This window comes from Ruditapes philippinarum, unplaced genomic scaffold (genome assembly GCF_026571515.1).
Source record: "Ruditapes philippinarum isolate M1 unplaced genomic scaffold, ASM2657151v2 ctg2983_1_1_1_1, whole genome shotgun sequence".
NCBI lineage: Eukaryota > Metazoa > Mollusca > Bivalvia > Venerida > Veneridae > Ruditapes > Ruditapes philippinarum.
The window spans coordinates 68,799-91,094 of NW_026857718.1; the positions used below are offsets into that span (position 1 = coordinate 68,799).

At 34.0% G+C, this 22,296-nt stretch overlaps 2 protein-coding genes across 3 annotated transcripts in view; both read left to right on the forward strand.

Annotated features, from left to right (window-relative positions):
• LOC132750683 (tRNA endonuclease ANKZF1-like) overlaps positions 1 to 5,183 on the forward strand; it is a 29,271-nt gene extending 24,088 nt beyond the window's left edge. For both annotated transcript variants that reach the window (XM_060740697.1, XM_060740698.1), the window contains exons 15-17: positions 1,691 to 1,870; positions 3,201 to 3,271; positions 4,911 to 5,183. In XM_060740697.1, the coding sequence (XP_060596680.1) occupies positions 1,691 to 1,870; positions 3,201 to 3,271; positions 4,911 to 5,028 (369 nt within the window). In that variant the 3' untranslated portion in view covers positions 5,029 to 5,183. The remainder of the gene's footprint in view (positions 1 to 1,690; positions 1,871 to 3,200; positions 3,272 to 4,910) is intronic.
• Positions 5,184 to 13,706: 8,523 nt separating this feature from the next.
• Positions 13,707 to 22,296, forward strand: part of LOC132750677 (protein FAM117B-like) — a 29,838-nt gene continuing 21,248 nt past the window's right edge. Inside the window, exon 1 of the mRNA XM_060740691.1 lies at positions 13,707 to 13,949. Within this exon, the coding sequence (XP_060596674.1) occupies positions 13,707 to 13,949 (243 nt within the window). The remainder of the gene's footprint in view (positions 13,950 to 22,296) is intronic.

Below are 22,296 nucleotides of genomic sequence, written 5' to 3' on the forward strand. Positions count from 1 at the left end.
CACAGGAATGTTCCTTTGGTGGTCACCTTTAAAAATTGTTCAAAGAATTTAATTCCATGCAGAACTCTGGTTGCCATGGCAACCGAAAGAAAAAACTTTAAATATCTTCTTTTAAAAAACCCAAAGAGCTAGAGCTTAGATATTTGGCATGAAACATCTTCTAGAGAGTGTCTACCAAGTTTGTTCAAATAAAAGCCCTGGGGTCAAAATTAGCCCCGCCCCAGGGGGTCATTGATTTTCCCTATATGCATATAGTAAAAACTTAAAAATTCTTCTTTTAAAAAACCCAAAGAGCTAGAGCTAAGATATTTAGCATGAAATATGTTCTAAAGGGTGTCTTCAAAGTTTGTTCAAATTAAAGCCCTGGGGTCAAAATTGGCCCAGCCCCGGGGGGTCATTGATTTTCCTTATGTGTGTATAGCAAAAACTTAAAAAATCTTCTTTGAAAAAACCCAAATAGCTAGAGTTTAGATATTAAGCATGTAACATCTTCTAGTAAGTGTCTACAAAGTTTGTTCAAATAAAAGCCCTGGGGTCAAAACTGGCCCCGCCCCAGAGGTGTCATTGTTTTTAACTATATGTGTATAGTAAAAACTTAAAAAATCTTCTTTGAAAAAACCTTAATAGCTAGAGTTTAGATATTAAGCATGAAACATCTTCTTGTGGGTGTCTACCAAGTTTGTTCAAATAAAAGCCCTTTGGTTAAAATTGGCCCTGCCGGGGGGGGGGGGCGATAAAGAGGGGGGGGGCAGTGCACAGGTCATGGTTTTTTATTATATGTGTGTAGTATAAACTTAACATCTTGAAACATCTTCTAATCGGTGTCTTCCAAGTTTGTTCAAATAAAAGCCCTGGGGTATAAACTGGCCCAGCTCCGGGGGCCTATATACAGGTGAGCGACCTCAGGGCCATCATGGCCCTCTTGTTTAGTTTTTCATGAAATTATGCCTGACATTTATACTAACAGTGTACACTATCTCATTTGTTTATTAGTGTGACACCCTGAGAGTTTTAATTAATTGTGCGCTAGTACTTTTCTATTTCTTTCAATATTTGGAATGAGATCCAAAATTCTGTATTGTACTTGGATATGAATTATATCTCACTGATCTATTTTTAGTATCATATTGAAAAAGTGGCCTGTAAAGCTGATTGGTTAAGTTTGTCAATTTCAAACTACCTGCCCTTCACCACTGTTTGAATTCCACCAAGGACTTTTGATTCTTAAATTTGAGGAAGCTATCTAGTAAGATTAGGGACGGTGGCTGGTTCTACTCAGGTACCTGATTAAAACTGAAATAATACACAAGGTATTAATCCATCAAGAAAGCTGGATAGTCACCATATAACCTATACAGTGTTGGTGTGACTTAAAAACCAGCTAATCAAACAAAGACGGTATTTACTATTGCCTCATTTAATTCAAAGAAAGGAATAATAAAATTCTTTAAAAGTAATGGTTAGTTAAAGGTTTGAGCATCTGACTACACTTTTACAGTTCTGTCTTACTATCCACTATATCATCAAGCTATAAGGATTAAAGTATCAACAACTGCACTATCCCTGAAATTCAATTATGTAAATCTTTGTAAAATGTTATTTACGCAAACAAATGAAAACCCTCTACGTATATAGTAGTCACAAGTGAGTATTTCCAAACAATAACTAATTATTAAAACTCTTACCATAGATTCCTGGCCCTCTTACTGAAGAGATGGAAATTGAGAGAAAAAAGAAAGAAGCTGAGAGAAAAAGAGCACAGAAAAAGATAAAACAGGAACAACAGAAAGTAAAACGAGAAATAGAGGAAAAACAAAAAGCTGAAGAAAGGGAAAAACAAAGATATTTAAATCTTTCTGACAGAGAAAAGGTAAAATTTCCAGCTGTTTGGTAAAAGTACAGCAGAAATACTACTTGACCATCTATTAGGGCAATGTCGCTGTTAAACCAATTTTCAAAGGAATGGAATTTTCTGTTCTTCATTTTAATTGGAAATATGATCCATAATTCAAACCCTTAGCCTTGTGGCAGCAACAGATTCTACCCATGCGGACAGTGCAGACCAAGATCAGCAGTGAAATCTTTGCCCTCTGATCAGGGTCTGTACTATTTGCTATTTAGTCAATACATATGAGCCAAGCCACGACAAAACCAACATAGTGCGTTTATGACCAGCATGGATCCAGACCAGTCTGCGCAGTCTGATCAGGATCCATGCTGTTCGCTTACCAACTCTATTACAAGTAGAGAAACTGATAGCAAACAGCATGGATCCTGATCAAACTGCGCGGATGTGCAGGCTGGTCTTGATCCATGCTGGTCGCAAACCCATTATGTTGGTTTTGTCGTGATGTGGCTCATATTTTGAATTTTCCCGTAAAAATGATAAATGGTTGTGTCAAGATGGACAAGTCCATTTAAGATATTTAGTGGAAATGGTAAGGCCACTTATGTCCCAATTCTTTGTTTTACATATGTATAAGTATTGGTCTTTTATTATTTCAAAGCTTTTAAAATCATTTACATTGCGAGTGTTTTCATAGTCATGAACAACTCGGGGATTAAAAATTGAAACCCTTTGCTTGCTGATTTTCTTGAAATAACTTGTCCAATTTTAATTTTGAATCAATTCCTTATCAGTGAATGAAATCAGGTATAAAATTCAGCAGTTTGTCAGGTTGTTGTTTAGAGCCAGATCATGCTACAGATATATACAGGCTTTGCTAATAACCAAAGATTTGCAGTTTCTGTTCTGGTATTGTAAACATTACTTCCAAACTTTTACACTTCTTAGTGACTTGTGTGAAAACTGCAGTATATGATAAAATCATGCTATGAACTTTATACGTAGTTTGCAAGCTTAGCTCAGTAGATAGAGCATCATATTAGAAGTCAAGGGGTCGCTGGTTCGATCCTCGAGACATAATTACTTAGTAACAGTAACTGGTGATATCCAACATTGAGTCAAATGGTCATTTGTCTCTTACTGCTGATTACAAAATCATATGGAATCAGTAGGTGCTCACTTGTGGAAAAAATGGTAATTATTGGTTAGTTATCCGGGAGAGCTTGTCATGTGGATTGTTTGTCAAAATGTGACCAAAGAATGGGTTAAAATTGCCAGAAAAACAATATACCTGGTACTAACCATTCACATTAGCTGATTATTTTAAAGACTGTTATGTACATTTTGTTTTCAGAGAGCATTGGCTGCTGAGAAGAGACTTGTATCACAGATTACAAGTCAGGGGGACACTCAACCTGTGTTAAGGTAAGACTAACTTTGAGGTCAAAGGTCAAAAGATTTGGTGAAGGTTTGCTTTGCAGTTAAAAAAAACCCCAAGCACCCAAAAGATTAAGATTACAATTAGAGATAAAAGGTGAAAAATGAGTACATATTGTAGATTATCTTCATACACCTTGCAGGGTCATGTTTGTTTCCTATGGTCACCAAGCTTTAACCCTTAAGCAGCTGGTACTGAAAGTGACCAGCAGTTACCACAAGTATTAAGTCAGATCAGTCTGAAAATCCATGCAGTCTGGCCAGGTTTTAGGATAGCTCAATTTGTGTAACTTGATATTAAAATCTCTTAAACTGTAAATGAACTGTTCTAGATTTAAAGACTGGTAAATCCATTTTAAAAAATGCAACAGTTTAATGGCTAACGCATTAAGGATCTCTAATAAATCTACTGGGCTTGTTATAATTATTTTCTCACTAACCAGATAGAAAAATCCTTAAATGTTACTAAAAATAGCGGTGTTGGAAAATCTTATCTCACATGGGCTTATCTCACACTCAACGTGCAGCACTTCTAAATAATACGCGATTCACTCCTATTTTAACAAAAATTAAACGTCAAAAGGTCAAAATGTATTAAAAATTTGTAAGCTAATCTATTAAATTGTCTACGGAATCAAAATAGATTGATATTAACTTTCACACTGCAATGAGTCCTACTCTACCTAGATCCGCCCTTTTCAATAACGATCTGTTACTAAAAATAGCACACTTTAAAATATCGAAACGTTCTTCGTAAAATCGGATATTATGACACTTTGCCTGAAAAACATTCATGTTTTTTGTTATGATAACGATGCTTTTTGATGACGAATCTCATTTTGATATATTTTAATTGAATATTCGGCCAAAATAACCGAAAAAGTAGAAAAATCTTTGCAAACGGTAAACGCTTTTTTGTCAACCATTGAAGTATGGACTGAATTCCTTATAAACACTTATAGTATGGCACTTTCCGTTTTTAATATCGATGTATTTTATCATGATAATCTTGCTTTTTCATGAGGGATCTCATATGAATTTATTTTCATTAAATTTTTCACACATAAACTTGGTCAGAGGAATTTTTTTGCGGACGTACATAATGCTTTTCAGGCGCCTAAGCCCCGCCCCCTTTTCAAAACTAGGTACGTTGTAATGGGCGTAGCAAGTAGATTCACTGATATTTGTGTGTTCAGGTGAGTGAGAAAAATAATCAACCATTGGGTTAGATAGAGGATAGGGAAATCCCAACCCTCGGGCAATCGGTTCCATCGGGAACTCGCCAAGACTCGTTCCCGATGGAACCGATCACCCTCGGGTTGGGATTTCCCTATCCTCTATCAAACCCAATGATAGATTCTATTAAGCCATGTAAAATACCACACTTATCATGGTGTTGGATCTTTTTCTACATTATTTTTTAATTTTCTTTTTCAGAAGCATCAGTTTTAATAAGTGAATGAGATCCATAAATTAATTTATATAATAGTTTGAAATGGAAATAATTTATGCCATAATTTTTGAGTAATTTTCTAAATTTTCAAACCCTTGATTCCAGCAAGGTGAAGGTTGATATATATATATTAAATGATTGTGTTGATGATTTGTAAATGATTTGTGATTTCAGTCGATGTTTTCAATGTGGAGCTGATATGACAGGGAAGGTGCCTTTTGAATATTGTGATAATAAATTCTGTACATCAAAGTGTCTTCAACAGCATCGCAAATCACAGAAAAAATCATGAAACTATTTGATTAGTTTTTGTAAGGCAGCCCTATTTGACTTTGCTCCTAAGGAAGAGTATATTTTTTATCATTGTTTGAAAACATCTATGTTTGGTAAAAAAAATATTCAAGAATGAAAAAAAAGATATGTTAATGAATTTTTTTATTACTTGATTTTGTTATGTAAATGTTATAAACTTGTTTCAGTGTATTATATTTATACCCCCACAAACGAAGTTTAGGGGGGGTATATAGGAGTCAGCTTGTCGGTTGGTCGGTCGGTCGGTCGGTCGGTCGGTCCGTCGGTCGGTCCACATCATGGTTTCCAGACGATAACTAGAGTTTGGAGTGAGGTATTGTAATCAAACTTGGTATATAGCAACCTTATGTGGAAACCCCGGTTGGTATTGCATTTGGACCCCCTGGGGCCAAGGTCAAGGTCACCGTTACTAAAAATAGAAAAATGGTTTCCGGACAATAACTAAAGTTAGGAATGAGATATTGTAATCAAACTTGGTATATAGCAAGCTTATATGAAGACCCCGGTTGGTATTGCATCTGGACCCCCTGGGGCCAAGGTCAAGGTCACCGTTACTAAAAATAGAAAAATGGTTTCCGGACAATAACTAAAGTTAGGAATGAGATATTGTAATCAAACTTGGTATATAGAAAGCTTATATGAAGACCCCGGTTGGTATTGCATCTGGACCCCCTGGGGCCAAGGGGGTCCAAGGTCAAGGTCACCGTTACTAAAAATAGAAAAATGGTTTCCGGACAATAACTAAAGTTAGGAATGAGATATTGTAATCAAACTTGGTATATAGCAAGCTTATATGAAGACCCCGGTTGGTATTGCATCTGGACCCCCTGGGGCCAAGGTCAAGGTCACCGTTACTAAAAATAGAAAAATGGTTTCCGGACAATAACTAAAGTTAGGAATGAAATATTGTAATCAAACTTGGTGTACAGCAAGCTTATATGAAGACCCCGCTAGGTATTGTATCTGGACCCCCCTTGGGCCAAGGTCAAGGTCACCGTTACTAAAAATAGAAATATGGTTTCCGGACAATAACTAAAGTTAGGAATGAGATATTGTAATCAAACTTGGTGTTTAGCAAGCTTACATGAAGACCGCGCTTGGTATTGCATTTGGACTCCCTGGGTTCAAGGTCACAGTTACTAAAAATAGAAAAATGGTTTCCAGACAATTACTAGGGTTAGGAATGAGATATTGTTATCAAACTTGGTGTATAGCAAGCTTATATCAAGATCCTAGTTGGGATTGCAATAAATTGAAATAATTCTTTGTACACAGTGCTGAGTACTTTATTTACTGTAGGTTTATTTCAAATTTTTCTTCAGACAACTTATTTTTCAAAAGTCAAAGTTGCTGGTGGGGGTATTAATCACCTTCAGTGATAGGTCTAGTTTATATCTGTAAAACAGCTCATTTGAAGACTGGCTATTACCAGGGTTACTGATCTTTTTTTGCCTTACAGTAAGTTACACAGATAAACACTTAACTGTAGATTATTTGCTGATAAAGTGTTTGTATCAGTGGCATTAAGATAGAAGCAGCAAAAACAAAAAATGAAATTTAATGTCAAATGTAGTGTGATGTCAAAATTGAAGTAAGTCATAAAAAATAAAGTGGCATATAAAAAAAGAAGTGAGATGTCAAATATTAAAATGTGACATTAGCAATAATGTATGATGTTATAAATAAAATGAGACATCAATATAAAAGAATGACATCAATGATGGCAGCTTGAAAAGTATGTTTCCACTTGCTGTGTTCTCATCTAAATATATTTATATATTGTACAGTTCAAAATTCAATTACCTTTAGATAAACAGCAGCTTTTATCAGAATTTGAACAATAACAGAAATTCAAAATAAATTGTGAATAATTCATACATGTTAACACATGAGTTTCTATTTCTTGGGCGTGTTCAATAATATGATGTTATTATACATTGTTGAGTACAATACTGAATACAAATGTATATTGGACAAGCCAAGTCTGATGTACATTGTAAGTTTGCAGCTGTGTATGAGTCCAATAGAATCAGTATTGATGTCAACAATGTTTAATGACCACTTTATTTCATAGTTTTACTTTGTTACTTCAAGTACTATAGGGAATTGATATCAATTTTTTACCATGAAAATGAGGCAAGATGGAGTACAATATGCATTTGATATAGATATTTTGGACTCTGAAAATGAAAAAAAGATCTATAGGGTATGATATGCATTTGACACAGATTTCAGACTCTGAAAATGAAAATGAGGCTATATAGGGTATAATATGCATTTGATATGGAATATTTGGAAATGAAAATGAGGCTAAATTAGGATCCAGCAATGATTTCTATTGGGACACTGCATGGTTCAAATGCTGAAATTCTATTGGTTATAATTTATAAGGTTTGAAATAAAATGTTATTTGACAACTTGTATTTACTGAATTTTTGTTTGTCATAGGACTAAATTCATTGATATATTTTTGACATTCAACACACCTTTTTGTACCCTGATAATATACATATGTATTACATGGAAAACAGTGTATCATTATCAACTTGAAGATATTAAATTGTTCTATTCAACATTTGCAGGTGGTAATCAGGAAACCTCATTTTTATATGTGTGTATTTAAGTAAAGTTATGAAGTTCTGTGTTAAATGAGACTCCAATAACCATATTTGTTATATTGTTGTTACTCATATACAATGAATGTAAATGTATACAATTGTATGTTATTTGGCTCTCTAAATTTTGTAACTTTTGTTCTGCAAAAAAATAAAATAGTAGAATAAAAAGCAACATCACCAGCTGAACTCAGTAAATATGTTTATATGATACTGCAAGCCTAAGGATAAAAAACCAAAAAGCAATAAATGTTTGTATGTATGAAAGTAATATTTATTAAAAGACCAACTCCAGAGTTCTAAAATTATATTGAATTTTGTTTAGATATTAGCCTTGATATTGTGCTGTATATGATTTAAATGTTTCATGCCCTTAATATGGTATAATGGACATATCCTGCTTTGATTTTGGTAGAGTTCATTCTTATGTCAGGGATTTCAGTATGAAATACTATTATTGAGCAAGTATTAAGATTCTATGACAAGTATTTTAAGGTTGTGTGTATGGAGCTTTAATATATACCCTCTCAAAACTGTCCCATGAACGAACAAGTACTAGTAAAAAGTGTTAAGGCTTAAGAAAAAAACAGCTTGCCACTGATGGGGTTTGAACCCGCACAGGCAGTAAACCTTAGATTTTTGGTCTTGCATGTTAACCAGCACTGAGTTTAATTGGTTTAAAGTTTAAAGTTCCAAAATTCAACCCCTTTTACCATGATGTCACTTTAACAATAGGCAATTCCAAATTTAAAAATGGACGAGTCCATTACACCAAATCAGGGCAGAAATGTCCATGGAATCTAACTGTGCTATTAAATGGCTAAATTTTGTCCTTTTTGTATTCTTTAAATAATTTCCATGAAATTTATTTGTGCTCAGTTATACCCATTTTGAAACTTAAAATTTCTTGGAAAGCTATTTGTAAAGGTTCATTTCTCAAAGGCTATCTTAGATATTCACTTAAAACTTGAGTGGTTCTTTGTTGCTGGGTTATGTTGGGAGGAGGGTGCATTCATGGACTGCCACCCTTCCATGTTGATCTGGTCTTTAAGCTTGTTCACTGCATTCCTAAAACCCCTGAAATTCATTTTGTTGCTTAATTATCTCATTTTTTTACTGGAATATTTTCCTCCTTAAAAAACAAAAAACAAACCATCACAGATATTCACTTCAAACTTGAAATACATTTGTATTTGTAAAGCTATGTAATTCTGTCAGGCTTTTTATGTCCCCTTTTCTTGGCTATCAAGCATTGAGAACAGAAGATTACAGTACTTTTTACCCATGTTATTATGAGTTCATGTCTAGAGAAGTATTAAAGCTTAAGTGATATTTTGTTTATTTACTAATTTGTTCTTTATTTATAAAACAGTTATTTATGTTGCATCTTCAATGTAATAAAAAGTACTATGAGTCTTAACTGTTTGTTTTCTTCTATTTTGTGGTCATATTTAGTCACCGAGTTCTCAGCAACACTAAGAATGGAGATAAAGAGTTTGAGCACCACTTGTGCCTTCCAGGGTTCAGTTATGCTTTAGAACTAGTCTTTTAAAACACAACATACTGTATGTGTATCACATTTACAAATGTATTTAACTTGATCCAATTATTTCAACTTAAAGACTTTACTCATATTTCCAGCAGAAGGGGCAGATTGGTCGTTTTCCTTTTTAACTGACACAGTTTGTTCCTGCTTTCACACTAAACAGCACCATAAGTTTTACACGTGTCTTTAGGCACTACCAGACCATCCGCTGAATCTATTCCGTCACACGTGTGTCTAGCTTATAGCTTGTCATCAAGTTTAAATTCTAACACTGCTTTTATTATCTCTGACACATAAAAGACCGGCGAACTATCTCCATCCTCTAGGCAAGGTTGGCAGAAAACATCGGTTGATTCTGTTAAGACTTGATTTGGGTTTGTTTTTTTTACATTCTGAAACTTCCAAATTGTATGATATGAAAAGTTGAGTGTTGAAATTATTTCTGTTTATTTATAGTTAAATTCATATACATTTATGATTAAAGATCGGACTATAAACGATGAACAGTCGCTTTATTAAAATAGGAGAGAGACTTGCATTTAAAGATATCTCGTATACCAACGAAATGAATATAAACGATGTTCAACACTCGCTGTGTATGTAAATAAATCAATTATAGATAACTTATCAATATGTTCATAAACTTATAAGTCGGAAGTACGCACGATCATGTCAAACTGGATTTACAAAGACTATGACAATGATTTACATATATATAAATTATCTTAACGTGTTTATCAATAAACGTATCAATTTTACTGGTGGAGAAAGTCCTCAAGTGTCTCTCTTTGCATTCAAGACATATAAATATATGCGCTAGCTGGATAGCTTCCTCACATGAAAGAAACTAAAGTCCTTAGCTCCTAATTATGTAAGAATTACAGATTACAGCAATTTCTAATTAACTTATATTCACCTATAACTTTATCAGTTCTTTACAATCAATATACTATAATACTACCGGTATAATATTTGAAAGACGAGAGTAAATGAGCCGCGACACAACAAAACCAACATAACGGGTTTGCGACCAGCATGGATCCAGAGCAGCCTGCGCATCCGCGCAGTCTGATCAGGATCCATGCTGTTCACTATCAGTTTCTCTATTTGTAATAGGGTATGTAAGCGAAACAGCATGGATCCTGATCAGACTGCGCGGATGCGCAGGCTGCTCTGGATCCATGCTGGTCGCAAACGCATTACGTTGGTTTTGTCATGACGCGGCTCAAAAATTATCTAAATAATCTGATTGAACTGGCAATACAACTTACTCATTATTGTCCATATGCATGCTTAAATTTTCAGACAAATACCGGGAATTGGCGAGAATGAATGTAATTATCTGCACAATGAGAAAATGAAGAAAAAAAAAGAATGTGAAGACACCAAAGCTACAATAAGAATTTCTCTACTGGTCAATACAATTCTGTTCTGTAATTACTAAACTCCAGAAACAAGGATAAATATATGGACAGAGCCAGGCCCGTCTGCCCTAGCAAGGGCTATATAGAGTCAAAGCCTTTACGCATACAGTGAACGGTTCGAATTATAAGAAGAGCAAGTTCATTTAACAAATTTAGCTTGACCAAGGTCAAACAATTAATTTATCACAATCTGTCAAGATACTATAGTCCAACAAATACTTTAATACACCTCGGAATATAGACCATCTGCAGAAAGCATGGCACTGTTCAAAGCGTTTGGTCATTGAGACTGCAAATATATTTGAGCCGCGTCACGACAAAACCAACATAGTGCGTTTGCGACCAGCATGGATCCAGACCAGCCTGCGCATCCGCGCAGTCTGATCAGGACCCATGCTGTTCGCTTACCAACTCTATTACAAGTAGAGAAACTGATAGCGAACAGCACGGATCCTGATCAGACTGCGCAGGCTGGTCTGGATCCATGCTGGTCGCAAACGCATTATGTTGGTTTTGTCGTGACGCGGCTCATTTGTCAACAACGACCATTTTTGCCTTTCTAAAGTACCGGATGTACATACTTGTAAGTTTGAGTGTAGCTGATTTACACTAGATCTTAATTTGTTAATGCTAAAACCCTATCATTGAACTTAATTTTAAGTCTTTAAAGAGAAATCTGAACATAACAGATAAGACTTTCATAACGTTGATTTATCCGTCAAAACACATAGTGAAAGTAGATCTATTCAAATAATAACACTAGTGGACAATACTTAACACGCTTCACACTATTCATCCTACCACACAGATAGGGCAATATTTTAAAGTACAATTTTTTTACACGACGAATGTATGACGTCAATAAACCAAATGACGTCAGGAAAATTACTAATTTGATATTGTCAATGGAGTTCAACATTTTTTTTTATCAAGTTATCCTTTTATTAGCATGTAAGAATGGAAATATTTTTTTCTTGCATTATAGTATATAATGAATAAATGCACGGTTTATCGTGTAAATGCTTTGTAATTGATCATCGGCTTTCGTGAATATTTTCCAACGCATTTGAAATCGAACCGTGCATTATCCTCAAAATTGATAGATATATACGATATATCCTAAATAAATTACGTTTGGACATCATTAAAGAAGCACTTACAAATTGTTTTGATTTTTTGTAATGTTTTATTTTAATTATCGTCATAAATTTTCCTTACTAGAATCTAATATGCTAAGATTATACTCAACATCACTAATTTCGCGTCATCACTTATTTCACGGTAATGGCATATTTTCATATGACCAGTGTTAGAATTGGTCAGAATTGACATATTTTATTCGTACACCTAAACAACAAAGAGTATATGCAAAATATTTTAAATCTCTACATTTTTACGTAAAACAGAACAACATTTTACAAATGTCTGCAAAAAGCAACAATAGTCCATTAAATTTGTGCATACGTTTGAAACAATCATCATTTTCTAAATGTTCTTATTTGTTGAAAAAATAGATTTTGAGTTACAAAGTAAAAATAGTTTTAATATTTAAAATTAAACAAAATAACCTGTAGAAATTTTCGCTGAAAGATGAAAAAAACTGAAGTGTAAACCATTTACCGCGATTTAAATGATGACATACAGTTTTCAAAATGACCGTTATCTGGCCCATCAAAACTGATTTTGCCTGAATATATTGTTGATTTTTTGTGTCATACAGCAGAAAATTCCTATATGTTACAGCTTATGACAATTTTTGTACCATAAGTTTCATTTGTTATTTTCTTTCTTGTTACCGTGAACTAAGAGGAGCACAGTATAACTCTTAGTAGATTAAAACTTTACAATGTAGCTTTTGTCTCCCCTTGATAACATATAAAAATCATAAATATTAGTGTCAATAACGAAATTTTTATTTTCACATTATTATTATTATTTTTAGTGAGGTGGGGTGGGGGTTAGAGGGGACAAGAGATATTACCTTTTCAATATTGATTAATCGTTAAAAGACGTGCGATTTGATAAATAACTTTTTAATAATGCCTTATACTTTCTTATACACAATAACATGCACGAATAAGTTCGACTCGATTCTGCACTTGTCATTGCTCTGGTACACTATGTGTGTATACATTATTCCTATGTATACTTTTTTCCTGTTTTGGCGCAGTTTACATTCTAATGAATAACTGTGATTTTATACTAAATACAATCATAAATCATACGTAACATTTTGTAATTTAACAGGGCAAATTTTAGGAAATAGAAATTGAACAAAAAAATCGGAATGCATTGAAGAAACATTTTCAACAAGTAGCAACTTACTTAGATGAGGTATTTTCAGTACATTTAGAAAACTAGGCCATACACGATACATAATTAGTGTTTGACAATACAGGTGTATTTGTATGAATATTCTATAATTAGAAGTTTGATATAAAAATTGTACTAAAATGTAAACGATAAATGCATTCTAGCCAATTAACAGCTCATTATCATATTTAGACAAAAAAATTAGTTTGAATAAATGATACAGAAGTGCTCAAAAACTGAAATCCGAGTTTGACAGTTGTGATTGTAAAACCACGTGTACCGGATGTTTACATTTAGCGCGTTTTGTTTATGAATGAACTAAAGGGGAGTAACTCTAATAGTAAACCAGCTGATATTTTGAAGTTTTACGAGTAAAATGCAGATGGAAAATGCAGTTTTCACATGTTATCCGTCTTTAAATATTTAAATGATATTTATATTCCGGGTCATATTCGAATTGTTTTAAAATTTCGAAAAAGCTAGAAATAATGTCAATTTCGGGTCATGACATTAACCTTGTTTTTGCTCCAATCAAAACTTAAAATCTAGTCACATGACATGTAAATGTAGAATTTTTGTGTAGTGCCTAAAGTTGTGCAGAAGTTATTGAGCGTCAGCAGGTATCTAATCAAAATAATCAGTTAAATACGAGGTTTAACTTGGTGATAATTAAGCTAGTGTTGGATTAACATTCAATCTTTAAGTTTCTGGAATTAAATATCAGAAAATGTCTGGGCAATGCCCTACTTCGGCGCATAAAATGCGGCGAAATGTGTCCCCTCCACAAAGACAGGGACCTATGAAGGCAGTAAAGCCCTTTATTTTGAAAAGTAGCCCATCGAGAAGCCCATCGTCACCATGTAGCTTGACATTGCAACGAAGATCTCCAGTCACTGACAGCAGGCATTCACCTGACAGAAGATCTCCAGGACCAAGTTCACCAGGATTTAAAGGTATTCAAAGTGAAAGCATGGTTTCTGAATTTTGGCACTCTGCCATGATGGTTTGATATTATGAAAAGCCAATGGTTTATCAGTGATTGACTTATGTTATTTGTTCTCATGTATTAGAGATTGAGTTTCTTGTTTTACTTTTTACACATTGTTTTGATTTCTGAACATGTCATTATCAAAATGTTTTTATCTTTATTTTTGCTTAGATCTATTGATTATTTTGATAATATAATTTATTGTAAAAGATAATGTTTTGGCAACATATTGATTGAGGAAACATGTATGTCCAGTCTGTAGATTCAGGGAATTTAAAATGGATTCTACCATCTGATAGCCTAGGTCAGACTGCTTATACATGTACATGTTGATCAGGTGGCCTTTAATTTCGAATCAATGACCATTATGATTTTATTCATCAAGCAAATTTACTTCTGTCTATTCAAATATAATATATTATTAATAAAATCTTGTAGAAGCTGTAGTAAAAATAGTATTATTGCCAATACTATACAGAGATTGAAAATTCATGTGCTTGTCTAGTAGATCAAGACTAGTGGAGCATTTAAGAAGTAAAAGACCCCTAGAATTAATAAATTTAGTTACCTTTAACCTCAAATAGACCTGTTTTGACAGCTTTTCAGCCCCGCCCCTTTTTTAGGCCTCAGTTATTGAAAAAAATGCCCTATTTTAGCCCCAAACACTTGTTCCTCGTTTTAAGAAATGTTGTTTAAAATATTGAACACATTTTTGGCACCACCTCCTATAAAATAGGTACATCAAGGGTGTGCCAGAAGGGGGATGTGCCCCCTACTCCTTAGTGGCTTGAAGGGGGTCAGAAGCCCCCTCATTGCCAAGAATATTTTGGACTTGTGAGAGGCTCAATCTTATCATAATGTGTAACAAACGCTGAAAAGCCTTTGACTCTATCTCACTATCTCAATCCATTTTGCAGCATTTTGATTAATGAAATCAGTTTTGATAGAAAAAAATCAACGCAAAATAATAATTTTTGGCAATTTTGAGATGTCCCCCCATTGCCATGGTAAGAGGAAATTTAAGATTGAGCATGCTGTTACAAAGGCTATGGTCCAGTCAACATATGTGCCAAGTTTGATCAGAATTGGAGCATTTTTTATAGTTTCCTATTGTAACAGGAGGCTTCTTGATATGGTCATGCAGTAAAAGGGTTAATGGTAACTAAACTATTAATTTATGGTTACTTTCCATTAACCAATGTGATTGTTTTGGATGTGTATAAAGGCGTACCATATAAACATCCAATTCATGCTACTGTAAATGATTTATATAGTTCAGACCCAAAACTATTGGCTTGATTTCTGATTTTTCATCTTTATTAATTAATGCAAAAATGAAAACATATTAGCAGTGAACTTTCACATTGTCAAGATGGGTGATTCCTCATAAATTCCTCATTGGGTGCCAAATGTCACAGTGTAAGAAAAAATGTGCAACTTTAAAAGGATTTGAACTTTAGATATCCGTAATACTGTACTGCGACTCTACAGACTTAGCTTTCTGACCACTTACACATTCTTTCCAACTTAACAAATAAACTTTAGCTGCACAGTTGATATTAAAAGCAGGCATGAAATGGAAGACAATTAGTGTAACATGATAGATGAGTAGAATTTAACAGTCACTTTTCCTGTAAGACATCTGAAAACAATTTTTGATATCTGTCATATACAGTCAACAGTGTACAGGTTGTATGATTTTTGCACTTCCCGCTTTCTTAGAGCAGACACTTAACGGCTAATGAAAAATTGCAGCACGGGACAGTCACTGGTAAGTCACTGTGAACAGCTTAGAAAAAATTGCCAAAACTTGTCACGATCTGCAGTGGAAAGGTATCATATATTGTATGTATAAAAGTATAAAATTTTTAGATGTTCATATTGTAGTTCGACGATTGAAATTAATATGAAGATGTAATTTCATAACTTGCTGCTCAAATCTGAACTGTATTAGAAAAGTCCTAGAAAAATCAGGGTAAACTAGATATAAAAATTAGGGAATAGACAAGTTTAATGACAGTTGAAATTAACATGGGAAAGTTACTTAGAAACTTGTCAATTTCTAAACTGTTTTAAGGTGAGAAAAATATGCAGCCTGACTGGAACTCAAACCCAGGACCCTCGGAATACCTTACTGCTACTCTACCTACTGTTCTATCTGGCCGCTTACACACTAGCTCCCCTAAATAGTGAACAGTTTTGAACTGCGACATACTCCCTCATTACATGTATATTGAAAGTTGCCCTCAAATTTCTAATGGGGCACAGAGAACAGTGTGAAATTAGAATATGAGCTCTATCACGCCCGTTTAACTCACAACGAGTGAAAAATGTCCATTGGTAAAAATGTTGTGAGCAACTTCCGTTCCTCGTTGTGAGCACCCATCTATGACTAGTGACACGATAAACAAGGTGAGTTTTTCATAATTTTTGAAGATTACAGACATTTATGTAAAAATATCGGAATGCAGTTAGCTAGCGATGTGTTTTCCGAGTATGCACATGTAAAGATATTGCCTGTTGGTGGACAATTTGATGGAAATACCGTGCGACGCAGTCACTCGAAGTAGCTGGAAAACTGGAGACAACTTCTCTTTGGACCTAATTTAACATTGAAAACGTCGATTCTGGTGACGTTTTGTGCATTCTAACCTAAAACAGATGCCCACAAGTCTTCAGCGTAAATTATTATCTGAAAGTCTTCGTAAAAACGAAGATATACTCTTTTTTGCTTTAATCCTCGTTGTGAGCACCATAACCTCGTTGTGAGCAAGAAAAGCGCAGTGCTTGTCTGGTTTTAATATGTAATTCAAATGGCAAGAATACAATTTTCAATCTACCAAAAGCAATCAAAACGTTTTTGTACAATAGTTTTTCTTTGCAATAGTTCTTCTTTTTCTTTTTTTGAAAATTATTCTTCATATTCACAAGTCATCAGATTAACAGAAGAACTAATCATTTGAGGTAAATCAGGTATTTTATTTCGTATACTCTAGTGTGGCACGAGTGAACATCATGGGGTGTTTATGAATATTTCAACAATTTCACAATTTGTGTGATACACACATACATGTGTTAATCCTGAGCCGAAGACTGACCAAGTTATGTAAAACAAGAACTATCACGTTAAGTTGACAATGCCCCTGAAGTGGTGCTTTGTCCTTTGATTTATGGACCAGATAGATTATTTGTTTTTGGACAATTAGATCTTCAAGGTGAAGGTAATTCAAGGTCAAGGTGAAATAAATATAGGTCAGCTGGAAGGTCTTGTCCAAAGGGGCATTGTATCCAAATATGAATTGATTCCACTTACTTATAAAGAAGTTATGACCAATGTTAAAGTTTTTGGATGTTCTAGAAGGTCATTCACGGTACAGTGTAAAAAAAGTACAGATCAGTTTGAAGGTCTTGCCTAAAGGGGTGATGTTTCAAAATATGAGTAGAATCCGTATACTAATAAGGAAGTTATGACCAATTTTTAAGTTTTTGGACAATTTGACCTTCAAGGTGAAGGTCATTCAGGGGTCAAGGTCAAAAGAATATAGGATAGTTGAAAGGCCTTGTCCAAAGATGTGTTGTGACTAAACATTATGCCAGGACATTATGGCCAATCTTAAATGTTTTTGGACAATTTGACCTTCAAGGTAAAGGCCATTCAGGGGTCAAGGTAAAAAAATACAGGTCCCGTAGGAAGGTGCTAATGGGATGTTTGTGTCAAATATGAATCAAATTCGTTTACTAATAAGGAAGTTGTGGCCAATGTTAAAGTTTTTCGGAACAGATTGACGGACTGACAAGACTGACATTTCAAAAACTAATATGCCTCCTTTTGGGGTATGCACAACGTCTTGCAAAGAAATGCTGCTGTGCCAAAACGTTTTAATTGCTGTGGTAGATTGGAAATTATATTTTCACCATCTAAATTACATATTAAAACCATACACGCACTGCGCTTGTCTTGCTCACAACGAGGTTATGGTGCTCACAACGAGGATTAAAGCAAAAAAGGGTATATCTTGGTTTCTATGAAGACTTTCAGAATAATAATTTACGCTGAAGACTTGTGGGCATCTGTTTTGGTTAGAATGCACAAAACGTCAACCAGAAATCGACGTTTTCAATGTTAAATTAGGTCAAAGAGAAGTTGTCTCCAGTTTCCAGCTACTCCGAGTGACTGCGTCGCACGGTATTTCCATCAAATTGTCCACCAACAGGCAATATCTTTACAATGTGCATACTCGGAAAACACATCGCTAGCTAACTGCATTTCGATATTTTTACATAAATGTCTGTAATCTTCAAAAATTATGAAAAACTCACCTTGTTTATCGTGTCACACGTCAAAGATGGATGCTCACAACGAGGAACGGAAGTTGCTCACAACATTTTTACCGATGGACATTTTTCACTCGTTGTGAGTTAAACGGGCGTGTCTATACTATCACGGCCCCCCTTTATGGGCCAAATGTCACAGAGTAAGAAAAATGTGCAGCCTGACAGGGACTCGATCCTGGGACCCTCAGATTTACAGCCGCTCCTCTGACTGAGCTATCATGCTTACACACTATCTCCCTTAGTGAACAGTTCAGAGCCTGGTCAAAGTAGCAATTAGTGCAGAGATGTCACTGTGACAAACTTTTTTAAAGGTGTACTGTATAAAATGGACTATGACTTTTGAATAGAAAATATATGCATTTTACCTAATTTTTCCCTTTTTGTCACTATTTGATACAATTTTGTTTGGCATAGTACTAAATACGCTAAGTCTAGGTCTATACATGTATACTAATTGTTGTGAAAACATTGGTTTCTTTAAAGATATTCCCATTCATATTTAATTGATTTAATATTTCTCTACTTAAGTCTTAGTCAAAATCAATTTCTTATTATTGTTTTCTCATGTTTTTTCATCATCAAAGTCATTGCAATATTGTAGGCTGAATAGTCTCGGGCTTACAACATAGACCAAATAATTTAATTAAGTTTTTCTTATGTTTTGTTTTTATTGTCACCTTGGTTATATACATGTAGCATGAAATTTTCTGAGTAATTACATATTTATCTATATTTGTCTTAAATAACAAAGAAGCTGATTTTTAGATATATGTTGATAAAAATGCACATGCAGACACTGAAAATAATTGAGCGTTATATTTACTTTTTAACCAAAGATAATGTTACCAATAGATTTACACACTGGCCATAGCTTTCGCAGAAGCGGTGGGTCTACCGCAGCGACGGTGGAGTATTCGTCGCAGAAGCGGTGGATAAAATATGGCCGTTTGTTGTTTTCGGTAAGTATATGACTGAATTTTGTTTTAATTGCTTTTAATGTCATTAAACTGGAAACACTCAAGTGAGACTGGAGCCCACATATTCTCTTTCCAACTATTACAAAACGGGCACGGGCAATTCATTGCCGTTTATGCAAACACTTCTGTACAGTTTGATGAGGGGGACGCGCAAACTTTTGCCATAATTATTGGTTAAAACACATACAAATGTGTGCAAAAACGACCCATAAATACATCGGATCAATCGAATCAATGACACTTTCACAAATTAACCATAATTTGGAAAATTGGGAATTAGTATTGCCTGTTTATAAAATAAATGACAAAAATGTTTTCGTTCGCAGACGGCGGTGGATTCGATTGCAAACGCAGTGCGGCGGGCCCGATACCATTTTTGTATATTTTAAGAATTTAACTTGACGTAAGGCATTTTTCAATTGAAGTACAGCCCTTTTTCTTACTTTGACATCTGAGAAACGTGTTTATTTGATGTTTAAAACGATATTAATTATTAATATACTCTTGTACAAAATATGTCCGAGGCCCGCTTTCCATTTTCCTTCCATTGAAAATTACATTTCAGCCATAATTATCATAGAATAATCACGTTCAACAACTATTTATTGCGGGTTATTACTAAGTATCAAGAATATTTTTGAGTGTGAATGCACCATGGTCTGTTGAAAAAAGCGCAGGAAAGTAAGAACATATATAGTGCCCTTTATCAATATTCTGTATTTCCAAGTTCATATTAGGGGATCATGCATTTGAACAACCTGGACCGTAGAGGAAACGGTGAAAACTAAGAGTCACAATAATTGACCTTGATGCACCACCGAAAGGAAATTTAGGCGATGTGCAGGGAAGTCCACAAATGTGATGAATCCAGCCAAAATATCAGATGTGTCAGACATTTAAATGTTACACGTGATCACGTGTTATAAAACCTTATAAACCAATGCCGATTTCTTATACTTATTAAAAGCGGCATGGCAGGTATATATATATATATATATATATATATATAATATATATATATAGCATATAGTTTTTGCATTGCGGCATATGAAGTTTAAATACATAAAGTTAACACATATTCATGGCAATTTTCTCGAGGGTATCATATTAGTTATAAAGAATTTTGAAAGGCTATACAATATGGCCGTATATAAACGGTTGTTTGAATAATATAATACATAAACATACAATTTCTTATTAAATAAACAGCAGTCGTGTTAATATAAATATATAAACTTTAATAAAAATACTGCAATGTTTGTAACGTAATTTTTGCGTTGGAAAATCGAGAACGTTTATTTAATTATAGAGCTTTTTGGTTTCCTGTACGAAAATTCTGAGCCAATTCTGTACAGACTCCTGTAACCAACTCTGGTTGTTACAGAGGCCGATTTTCATTTTGCTGTACACGAGTTGACACCGACAACATGAATTGGAAAACACCAAATCGGCCTAGGAAATAGGTGATATTTTCTGTGGCAGAAATTAAACAGAATCAAAAAAATTTCTGTAACAGAAAATTTTCACCAGATATTTTGCTCTTAAGTTATTTTTACAAGAACAGAATTTCAAAACTTAGAAAAAAATTGAGGCAGAATTTACATTGATCACACAGAATTTTAACACTTAGATAATCTGGAGACAGAATTTAACCTTTCTAGCCAAGAAATTTTCACTCTTGAGTTAATTCTCAGAGTAAGTAGATATTCTGTAATATCAGGTGTAAACCCCCATGTAACCCCTGTTGGTCATTCAAATCTCTCAGGCTTGACACGTGAGGTTTATTTTTTTAACACAAGTGGCCTTCATATTGGCAGATTATGTTTTGCTTAGTTTTATTTTTCTAATGATAAGTTAACAAGTTAGTTTGTTGTGCAGAGCAATCATGTAGGTCAGACTTGAAAATTCTCAGATTAAAGGGGCCAAGAGGAATTATGATGAATTATAGGTAAGATTTTGCAATGATTTTCTTTGAATTTTTGGGTATCCTTCCACTATAGATAGAAATTTATTTTATACATTCTTTTGATAGTCTATGGATTATCTATATTAGTTAATTTTACTCTGATTTGAGACCACTATGGGCATGAGTATAAATGCAATGAAGGTCAAAGCTGGGCATGAAATTATTAGTTCATAAATTGCTTTTTGATCAGTTGATAGGTCAAGATCTATTTATTTAAATTCAAATATCTTTCTCTTTTAGAATAAATAGTCTCTCTTTGGCTTTTTGTTTTGCTATTCTATAAATTCAATTCATTTAGTTTTTATATTAATCAATTCAACCCTGCAATTGGTTACTATTTTAAGTTATGTTGCAAACTTAACATGTTTACAAGCTTTGTCAGGGATGATATATGTTAACATTTTGGCTAGTGCAGTGACTTTGATGTTACTGGGTGCAAATAAACTTTAGGTATACAGGGATACAAATTGTAACTGTTTATAATACACCATTGAGAATATTTCGCATTTTTGCATATCATTTAATAATTAATTAGAACGCACATAATTCAAATTCCTTTTTTCACTCTTCAGTTTATGTCAGGATGTGTGGGTGCAAAAGACAGAGACAAGCCATTTAGTCCTGAATGAACAAGCGCCCTAGTCAAAAAGGCCATTTACTCGTTGGATTAGACTACTCCAGGAAAGAAAATGAATAAAAATTGTTCATATGAAATTAATAATAATAAAATGTTCAAAAGGAAAATTGATTTTGTTTTTGCCAAAAAAGGAAAAGAAAAATCTGTACAGAATATTTTCTGTAACCAGATTTTTTCTGTGCAAGAATTCCCCTTCAAATATTTTCTATGGACAGGGCTATTCTGTACAGAATTATGAAGAAGCCCAGATTTTTTCTGCCCAGATTTTTTTTCTGCCCCAGATTTTTTTTTTCTGCCCAGATTTTTTTTCTGCCAGAAAATATTCGGCTAATTTAATATTTCAGTAAAAAATCTGTACAGATTTTGCTCTTTATCCTTATTGCTAAAATCTATTTATAGAATTCTGGTTCAACTTTGTTTCATTTAACCAGATTTTTTTCTGTACAG